General features: G+C 60.7%; 1 protein-coding gene across 1 annotated transcript; it reads left to right on the top strand.

Annotated features, from left to right (window-relative positions):
• The first annotated feature begins 2,251 nt into the window (after positions 1–2,251).
• Positions 2,252–9,562, top strand: GAL3ST3 (galactose-3-O-sulfotransferase 3). The gene is made up of 3 exons (XM_084895725.1): positions 2,252–2,519; positions 5,657–5,887; positions 8,203–9,562. The coding sequence occupies exons 2-3, from the start codon at positions 5,766–5,768 to the stop codon at positions 9,380–9,382; spliced, it is 1,302 nt and encodes a 433-aa protein (XP_084751851.1). The 5' UTR covers positions 2,252–2,519; positions 5,657–5,765; the 3' UTR covers positions 9,383–9,562.
• The last annotated feature ends 615 nt before the right edge of the window (positions 9,563–10,177 follow it).

The raw sequence follows: 10,177 nt of genomic DNA, 5'->3' as shown, positions 1-10,177 counted from the left end.
CAGGGGGCTGGCTGTCAGCGCCTGGCTGGCCTGAGCGCAGACCACTAGCCTTCCGACTCCCTGACCTAGTGGGAGAGGCCCTCACGTTCCCTGGGAGCTCCGAGACTGATTCCCCAGCCGCCGCGCGTGGCGGGCGCCAAGAGCAGAAGGTTGCAGCCGATGCCTGTGATAAAACCGCGTCTGGTTGTCTGCCCGCCCGCCCCGGCCCAGGTGTGGGTGAATGCGCTGAAAGGGGATCGGATCGCAGCCGGCAGAGGAGCGGCCCGCCCGGGCTGAGCTCCAGCTGCGGGCCCTGGGGAAGGGCCACACGTCAAGCCCCTTTCTCCATCTTCCAGGCCGGCTCCAAGGTCGCCTCCGCTAAGCCCGCTCCCGTTTTCCTTTGCTTCCTTGGAGCTCTCATAATACATACAAACCTCCCGCCGTTGGTTTTGAAGTCTTTCCTGCCCCTTCTACCCACCTCCATCCCCGAGATCGTGAGCAGGGGCCTGGCGTTCGGTCAATGATAACTGGGGAGGGGGAGGGCAAGTGGAACAGTCTTTCTGGGGACATTATTTTCGTCTCCAAAATAAGCTCAGGATCTTTTCTTCCCTCATCCCCACCAGCCTCCTGAGGGACCGACCCTGCCCTGCCTCCCCCACACACACACACAACCCCACTGCTGGCCTGTGCACCTGAGGGAGAAATGGGCAGGAACCCCTTACCTGTCCAGCTGCCACCTCTCCCCACCTCTCCCGCTAACTGAGGTCCCTCTGCCATTCTAGCTCTGCACGGACAGGCTCATTGCACCCGTGAGTGTGAGTGTGTGTGTGTGTGTGTGTGTGTGTGTGTGTAGAGCCAGGAAACTCAAGTGAAATAGTCTAATTTCCCCCACACACCCACACCCTTCATATCTCTAACATGCTCCAATTCACTGGCTGCCTCCAACAAAGAGATAAAGAGCTGGGAGCAGTGAAAAGAATAAGGTGTCAGGTCCAGGGGAGGTGTGAGGTCTGTAACAGACAGAGGAGGCCTGGGCCAGGAAATTCTCTTTGCTCCCGTCCAAACCTGACCCTTCCCACTTCTATCGCTGCCACCACCCAGTCTCCTGCCACTCCCAGAGGAGAAGCCAAACCCAGAAAGGACAGAAGAAAGAACAGTTGTGCCCTCCCTGCAGCGTCAGCCCACTCAAGCAGAACCATTCCTGACACAAAGGAAGTGTCGTTCTGCTCCTGTAACTGGAGAGCCAACGGCAGGTCACCTGAGGCTGCAGGCCCCAAAGCGTGTGCATGTGCTGGGGGGGAGGCTGGAGGTCTCAGGCAGGATAAACCAGGGGCTGATGGGCAAGGAGGTGGTGTGGCTTAGCCAGAAAGCAACCACCCTAGTGGGACCCCATTTTATCCCAACATCCCTGGGACCCAGGCAGGGGAGCCCCCCATTGTTCAGAGGGGAAGACTGAGGAGCCAGTCTGGGACAAGCAGTTCTCCTGACCCTGAGTGTCCCCATTCCCTTCTCCTCCTCAGTAAGGACCCTCACACAGCACCTACCTGTGTGGGTGTGGAATGGAATCTAGTCCCTTCCAGAGCCAGCTTTGGGTGGCTGCCTCGGCTCTGGGACCCTTGCCATGCCAGGCCAGGAGGGTGGGAGGAGGCAGGGCTCCGGGGCTCTGAGAGCCAGAGAACTGTGTGTCCGGGCGGCGCTCCTGCCTCACTCCTGGAACCGGCAGAAAATTCAAGACGATCTGCCCCCGCCCCCCCCCCCCCAGCTCAAAAGTATCATCTTCACGTGTATCATCTCTGAGGGCTCAGAACACCTCCCCTCCGCTAAGGCTCTGGTCAGGAGGGAGGGGGTCTGGGGTCCTGGTGGAGGGTGCCAGTGGGTCAGCAGCAGGGGCTGCCCCAGGGGCTGCAGGGGAGGGTTCCCCCGGAGATGAGGGCAGAGGGGGCCAGACCCAGGGCTGCAATGATGCTTCCTGTCTGGAGGTGGAAAGAGGAGGAGAGGAGGGAGGGAGCGTGTGGGCGCTGTGATGTACTGTACCTGTGCTCCAGCCCCCCCCCCACCAGGACGCACCAGCCCAAGGCTGACCAGTGGGACCCAGGGTGTCCAGCAATGCCACAGCACCCCGACACTTTCCGGACCTAAACGCCCCCTTCTGAGGAGGGAGGCGAGGAGCTGCCACACTGGTGTCCGGACTCAGCAAGGTTGCCGGGGAAAGATGCCCGCATCAGAAGATGCCACCCGGAAAATGCTCCTGGGCAGGCAGCCTCCGAGCCAGGGCTGCCCCCTCCTCCCCTCGCTCCCCTTCCCCTCCTCCTCCCTCCGCCGCGGCCCCCGCCCCCGCCCCGCCTCCAGGTTGCGATGGGGGGCGGGCGGCGGGCAGAGCCTGAGCTGAGCCGCTCGGCGGACGCCGCCACCTGATCCCATCCCGGCGCGGGAGGCGAGCGGCGCTCGGTGCGCAGGGCCCGGCGCGGACCGCAGCGGATCCAGGAAAGGGGCTGGAGGAGCGGCGACCCCCGCCACCGGGACGGCGGCAGAGCCCACGCGTGAGTACTGCGGTAGCCAGCCGGGCTGGAGGAGGGTGGACCAGCCGGGACCGGGGCGAAGGATGGGCGGGAGCGTGTCCTGGGGGCGCAGAGCCCGGAGAGCGTGCGGGGGGCGCAGGGTCTGGGGGGCGGGCGGACTGGGTGAGGGGGCCACTCTGGCCTGTCCCCCAAGGCGAGCAGATCCCTGACAGATCCCTGGGGGAGGTGGGGATGGAACTGAAGGAATGGAGGCAGGGGGAGGCAGAGAGTGATGGAGAGAGCAGGGGAGAGGAATTCGGATACAAGGGATGACGTTGGGGACGGGGAAGGGGGCTGGAGGGACCCGGTGCAGGCGGAGGAGAAAGGGAGGAAAGGAGGGAGGCGGGAGGATATTTGATCTCCTGGGACACTCATTGGCGCCTCCTTAGCCTTTGGCCCTTCCATCCGGAGGGAGAAATGTTCACTGGCTGTGCCATCCTCTCTGAGGATGGAGCCTCCAGGTGAGCCGGAGGTCAGGCTGTCCGGTCGGGTGGTCCAGGCCAGCCGCCCTCCTCCTCTAAGGCACCCGTTAGCCCTTCCGCTGGGAGGGGAGAGGGCTCACTCCGGAGCGGGTGGGCACCCAGGCCAGTTTGCCGAGCTCTGGCTGGCTGTTCCAGTTCTCCCTCGGTTCCCTGGAGAAGGGAAGGCAATTTGCAAAAAGGGGCAGCAGCCTGAGGGAGGTTGACCTGACTAAAATTAGCGCTGATACTCCGGTGAGGCTGGGCACACTGGCCTGGCTGGGTGGCTGAGGGACACTCCGTGAAGAAGACACAGGGGCGCCGGGCAGTGTTTGATGCCTGACGGCCCTGGCCCCGGCAGACCTACCCACGCCAGCTGGAGACCACGAGCAGACAGCCCCCCGTGTCAGGACCCCAGGAGAGGCACCGAGGACTGAGCCTGCCGCCGAGGGGGCTGCTTCCGGTGTCCCAGCAGAACTCGGTCCTGGAATGTTGATGCTGGCTGGGTGCCCACCCAAAGGAGACGGGGTGCTGATTCCAAACACCTGAAGGTCCGTCATGGAGAAAACTGTCTGTGTGGTGAGGAGGGCAGCGGCCACATGCAGAGCGGAAGGTGGAAGGGGGCTGGCCGAGGAGCCTAGCCATCCCAGAAAGAACCGGAACGGCCAGTGCTGCTCGGACCTGGACCAGGCGTATCTGAGGGGATGAGCACTGTCACCGATGGTGGCCTCGCAGAAACCGGTGCCTGGGGAGTTCTTGTGGGCCTCACCCGGGGTCCGGCTGGCTGGCTCCTCAGGGCTGAGGGGAGTGGCATGGAGGGGCCACACGCAGCCCATCGCCCTTCTCTGTGTGGCCTGGCTGAAGCATCTCCCAGAGAAAATCCCACTAGAGCCCCTGCAGGCTTGACATCGTTGGCTAACCCAGAGTCCTCTGAAAAGCAGGGCGGTTTCAGGGAGTTTAGCATAGATGGGACTAGGCTGGGCCCGCACGTTGCCCCTTCGGGGAACTCCTGTCTGGCCACTGAGTCTTGTAGGCAGGAAAAATGGCGAAAGGGAAGGGGCCCCAGCCTGAGAGGGCCACCGGCTCTGACTTCCTCCTGAAGGCTGCCCGGCCAGACAGAGCCAGCCCTCCTCTGCCCCGCGGGGTGTGTGTGTGTGTGTGTGTGTGTGTGTGAACCTTCTCCTTGGTTGTCCTCTGTGGCTGGACCCTTCCCCGCCCTTGGCTCTAGGTGGATTAAGTCCGTCTGCAGGCTGATGGAGGGAACACGGTGCTGGGGCCTGGAAGGAAGGGAAAGGCATAACCAGGCGTCTTCCCACCCCATCAGGCTTCAGGGTGATCCAGGGTTAATTGGGGGGCGGAGGGAGTGGAAGCCAAGCCCAGGGCCCCCAGGAAAGGTGATGGTCAGAGGAGTTTTCACATTACCTCACCCCTCCTGGGACTCGGGTGTCCTAGTTCCACATGCACATGCCCGTGAGGTCCCGGCTCCCCCTCCCTTTCGGAGAGGGGGTACATGAGGCTGAAGCTGAACCAGAAGCCGGAGTCTGAGGCCGCTGGGGCAGAGACCCACCCCAGCAGACAGGCACTGCTGCCGAAGCTCACTTTCCACTGTGCTGCCCTTGAGCCAAAGCATTCCGGTGTGGGGACAAGGCACTGGCCAGAACCAGGCTCTTCTGCCTCTCACCTGTCACTCGCCTGGGATGCAGGCCCACCGTGTCCAGGAGTTCCTCAGCAGGGCCCCTCCGCCCCCCACACCCTGCCCTGCGCCCGAGCTGCCATCCACTGCCTCACTGCAGAGTGAGCAGACGCGTGGCCAGGGTTCAGGTGTTTGGGGATGGAATCCAGATAGGGTTCCAGGATTTCAAGTCCTTCCTTTCTCTCCCTCATGGATTGGTCTTGAACCCTCAGAGCGGGAGCCCAGGTAGGAGGGCACAGGGCTCAGAAGTGGGCAGAGGTGCCAGAGTTGAGGGAAGGCTGGGGAAACCAGCTCTTTGTGGAAGCAGCACACCTGTCTAAGGGGATGGACTCTGGAGCCAGAAAGAGCAGGTCTGATCCCGGATTCTGCTAATTCCAGCTCTGTGACCCAGACAAGGGGCTTCATTTTTAGAGCCTCAGTTTTCTTGTCTGTAAAGTGGGAATAATATCTGTTAGGGTTGAGGTGATTAAACGAGATGAAGTATGCAGTAGCATAGTACAAATGGTGAGTCCCTGCGTCAGAGACTTGAGAAGGTGAAGGCTTGGCCAGTGTTTCTGAGGAGCTCAGTTTCTGGGGGGTCAAGACCAGCCCTTCACCGGAGCCATCAGGTAAGGAGGGGAAACCTTGAGTTGAGACTCCTGTGATCTGAGCCAAGTCTACTGGGGAGACAGCTACAAATGGCCATGAGACAAAGAGGAACTGGGGGCACAGAGAGAAGCAGAGACAGGGCTTAAGGGAGTGGCTATCGCCTGAAGGGCTGGCCACACCCCAGAGCCTGTAATTCCACCCAAGACCCAGCTATCTGGAGCAGAGTGGAGATAGGGTCTTGGTGACGGGAGGCCGGAATCTGATCTTCCCTGGCCTCTCTGCTCACCCCACTCTTGGGAGCTCTCCTTTGCAGCAGTGTGCCGGGGCGAGAGCCCATCTCCTCTGCCCATACAAACCTGTTTGCCTCCTTCCCCTGCCAGGCCTCTCCGGAACACTGGCCCTGCTACCGGAGCCTCAGGAGCCCCCATGAGGGCCGGCAGTGGGTGTCCTGGATAGCGAGACCTGGCTGGTCCAGGCGGGCACGCTGTCATGCCCATCCTCCCGCGTCTGCAGCAGGCCACCAAGATGATGAGCCGCAGGAAAATCCTGCTGCTGGTGCTGGGGTGCAGCACCGTGAGCCTCCTCATCCACCAGGGTGCACAACTCAGCTGGTAAGGAGCAGGGGCCCGGGTGAGGGGCGGGGCCCAGGGCCGCTGTGGTATCCGGGGGACCAGCTGCCTGGTTAACACCACGACTGAGAGCCCTGCTTCCATTCCGTGCTCCGGCCAGCAGAGTCGGCCTTCTGCTGGGCCGTTCCTTCGCTCTCTCCTGAAGTGCTTTCCACACATCTCTACTTTTTACTATTTTTAAAAAAATATATTTTATTGATTTTATACAGAGAGGAAGGGAGAGAGATAGAGAGTTAGAAACATCAATGTGAGAGAGTCATCGATCAGCTGCCTCTTGCACACCCCCTACTGGGGATATGCCCGCAACCAAGGTTCATGTCCTTGACTGGAATCGAACCCTGGACCCTTCAGTCCCAAAGCCGACGCTCTATCCATTGAGCCAAACTGGTTTCGGCTACTTTTTACTATTTTTAAAAATAGATCGATATTGATTTCAGAGAGAGACAGAAACACCAATGATGGGGGAGAATCATTGATTGGCTGCCTCCCACATGCCACACACTGGGGATCAAGCCCACTCCTGGGCATGTGCCTGATCGGGAATCAAACCATAACCTCCTGTCCTGGTTCATCGGTTGATGCTCAGTGAGCCATGGGGCCAGGCACCACACATCTCTTTAGATCCACACAACCCCCCAAGGCATGGGTTGATCTCATTAAAATGAGAATGACGTGCTCGAAGTCATAGAGTGAGTCAGTGACTAAATGGGGACTCGAATCCAGCCCAAACCCAGTGCCTCCCCCAAGGACTGCAAACAACTCCTCACTACTCCTGTTGTGCTGGGCAAGTCCTCTCCCTCTCTGAGCCCGTGTCCTCATCTGTAAAATAGAAATGATGGTATGTGTGACCTCGCTAGTCCCCCTGACACCAGATACCATGTGACTACTCCTGGCTCACGTGTGAACCCAACGTGTGAATGCCTGCATCCCTCAGAGCCTCAACTTTCCCATTTCTACATGGTCTGCCCAGGAGAATGATGTGAGTGGGCCCGATCCCCACTAATTTGCTGGTCTTTAAAAGGGCGTCTGTGTGGCAATTATCCTGAACCCAAATCAGCCACAGATGGGAAATCTCCATGGTGTTCTCAAAGCTGCTTAGCGTTTCCTCATTATGACCAGGGTGGTAGAAAAGGAACAGGAGAGGGACTCAAAGTCTGAAAAGATCTTACAGGTTTACCTGTAATCCCAAACATCCTTTCAGGATTGAGGAAAGAAATGAAAGCTTCATGAAGGCTAGGATTGTTAGCTGTTTTCTATACTATCATATTTCTTGAGCCTAGAAAAGTGCCTGGCACATAGGAGATGATTAATATATATATATACATATACATATACATATACATATACATATACATATACATATACATATATATATATATATATGTTGGCAGAATGAATGAATAAAGCTCCAGAGGTCTTAACAGAATCGTATGACAAACGGGTTGCCTCCAAGCCCTTGCCACTCGTCCACAAGGCGAGGAGCCAGTGAAAAAGTAAAAGTGAAAAACAAGAGAGAGCAAGAGGACTTGGTGACCTCAGCTGGGTTGCCAGACTTACGTAAATGACTTTTTTCTTCTGAGCCTGTTTCTTCCTTTTAGAGTGGAATCTCTCTAAAAGATCTCTCTCAAGGATCTCCCAAGGCCTTTCTCCCTCTATTAGTTATCTATTTCTGTGTAACCAAAGTACCTCAAAACTTAGCAGCTGAGCACATCGAACATTTATTATCTCACTTGTGTGGGTCAGGGACCCAGGTGGGGCTTAGCTGGGTGCCTCTGCTCAAGGCCTCTCATGGGGCTGCAGTCTCATCTGAAGGTCTGATTGGATGGGCTCCCCTTCCAAGCTCACTCCCTGTGGTCGTGGGCAGACTTCCGTTCCTCCAGCAGGGTGATGGACTGAAGGCCCAGTTCCTTGGTAACTGTTGCCACGGGATGCCTCCCCATAGGATGGCTCACAGGATGGCAGCTTGCTCACCAGCTACCTGAGTTGTCCTAGATAAGACACGGAGATAGAAGCCATGGTCTTTTTATAGTGCAGTCTCACGAGTGACATCCATCATCTCTGCCCTGTTCTAGTCCTTAGAGACATCAATAAGCCCCGCCCATACTCAAGGGGAAGGAAATAGACAACAGCATGAATACCAGGAGGCCAGCAGGGGTCACGTGGGTCATCTCAGAGGCCGCCTGCCATACCCCTCTAGCGCTCCGTAGGTAAAGCCCAGCACGGGCTGCTCCGCAGCCCACCCCCCAACCCCCGGGCAGGGGCGGGGCTCACACCCTCTCACACCCTCCTCCCCGCAGGTACCCCAGGCTGTTCCCCCTGAGCTGCCCGCCCCTGCAGGACTCGCCGCCGCGCCCCAAGCACCTGACCGTGGCCTTCCTGAAGACGCACAAGACGGCGGGCACGACGGTGCAGAACATCCTGTTCCGCTTCGCCGAGCGCCACAACCTGACGGTGGCGCTGCCGCACCCGCGCTGCGAGCACCAGTTCTGCTACCCGCGCAACTTCTCGGCGCGCTTCGTGCACCCGGCCACGCGGCCGCCGCACGTGCTGGCCAGCCACCTGCGCTTCGACCGTGCCGAGCTCGAGGGCCTCATGCCGCCGGGCACCGTGTACGTCACCATCCTGCGCGAGCCCGCCGCCATGTTCGAGTCCCTCTTCACCTACTACAACCAGTACTGCCCGGCCTTCCGGCGCGTGCCCAACGCGTCGCTCGAGGCCTTCCTGCGCGCGCCCGAGGCCTACTACCGCGCGGGCGAGCACTTCGCCATGTTCGCGCACAACACGCTGGCCTACGACCTGGGCGGCGACCCCGAGCGCAGCCCGCGCGCCGACCCCGCCTACCTGGCGGGCCTCATCCGCCGCGTGGAGGAGGTCTTCTCGCTCGTCATGATCGCCGAGTACTTCGACGAGTCGCTCGTGCTGCTGCGGCGCCTGCTGGCCTGGGACCTGGACGACGTGCTCTACGCCAAGCTCAACGCGCGCGCCGCGGGCTCGCGCCTGGCCGCCGTGCCCGAGGCGCTGGCGCGGGCGGCGCGCGCCTGGAACGCGCTGGACGCCGCGCTGTACGCGCACTTCAACGCGAGCTTCTGGCGCCGCGTGGCGCGCGCCGGCCGCGCGTGCGTGGAGCGCGAGGCGCGCGAGCTGCGCGCGGCCCGCGAGCGCCTGCTGCGCCGCTGCTTCGGCGACGAGCCCGCGCTGCGGCCGGCCGCGCAGATCCGCACCAAGCAGCTGCAGCCCTGGCAGCCCAGCCGCAAGGTGGACATCATGGGCTACGACCTGCCCGGCGGCAGCGGCGCGGGCCCGGCCAGCGAGGCCTGCCTCAAGCTGGCCATGCCCGAGGTGCAGTACTCCAGCTACCTGCTGCGCAAGCAGAAGCGCCGGCTGGCGGCGCGGCCCCGGCCCGAGCCCGTCCTGGACAACCCGCCGCCGCCGCCCAGGCCCATCCGGGCGCTGCCCCGCGGCCCGCAAGGCCCCTGAGCTCCGGGAGCCAGGCTGGGGCTGCCTCCAGGCCCTGCCCATCAGGTCCCGCTTCCGAGGGGCCTAAGCCCTAGGCTGTAGGGGGAAAGGGGGGGAAGGGGTGCCCCACCCTATCTGAGCCGCCTCCGTGGGGCGGCTGAACCCCGTCCTCAGGAGGAGCCGAGAGCCCCGGGCGTGCCCTCCTCCCCAGCTGGAAGTCTGGGGCTGCCCAGTACTGCCGACCCTTTTCGGGGGCTGAGCCGCCCTCCACCCGCTTCCAGAGCCCGTGGGCCCAGCTGCAGAGGAGCTCCGCCCGCTGCCAGCCCCCGGAGCCCTCGCCTTTCCTCTCAGGGGCCAGAGCTCCCCGCCATCTGTCTCCCAGGTTCCACGCTCACCACAGACCTAAGCTGCTCCCAGACTCCCAGAACCAAGAGTTCTTGGTTGGGCTTTTTGTTTTGTTTCTTTTTTTAATAAAAAATATCTCTCAAATGCGCAGGTTGGTGGCAGTCACTGAAAGCCAGATTCCCCGCGTCGGGTGAGGCAGGTGCCCAGGAATAGCTGTGCCAGCCTCAGTCCGCCCCCTGATGGACGCGGCCACCTCAGCCCCGCTCATTTCCTTTGGGAAAATGTAAATCACTTTCATTCAGTTCAGCAGCAGTTATGGCGTCATCTCTGACAGGGACGTCATGTCTGACAGGGGTGCAGGTGAGAGGCAGCCAGAGCCTCTCTCCTTTGTAGAGCTCAGGGGCGGACCTTGGAACGGGAGCAGACAAGGGGGGAGGGGCAATGGTAAAATATGTACACAGATAATAATTT

This window comes from Pipistrellus hanaki, assembly GCF_964339955.1.
Source record: "Pipistrellus hanaki genome assembly, chromosome: 9".
NCBI lineage: Eukaryota > Metazoa > Chordata > Mammalia > Chiroptera > Vespertilionidae > Pipistrellus > Pipistrellus hanaki.
This window is presented reverse-complemented; position numbering and strand designations above follow the sequence as displayed.

Coding starts and splice junctions, on each gene's coding strand:
- GAL3ST3 (XM_084895725.1), top strand. CDS start 5,766: ATGCCCATCCTCCCGCGTCTGCAGCAGGCCACCAAGATGATGAGCCGC. Junction 5,888..8,202: donor CAGGGTGCACAACTCAGCTG/GTAAGGAGCAGG, acceptor TCCTCCCCGCAG/GTACCCCAGGCTGTTCCCCC.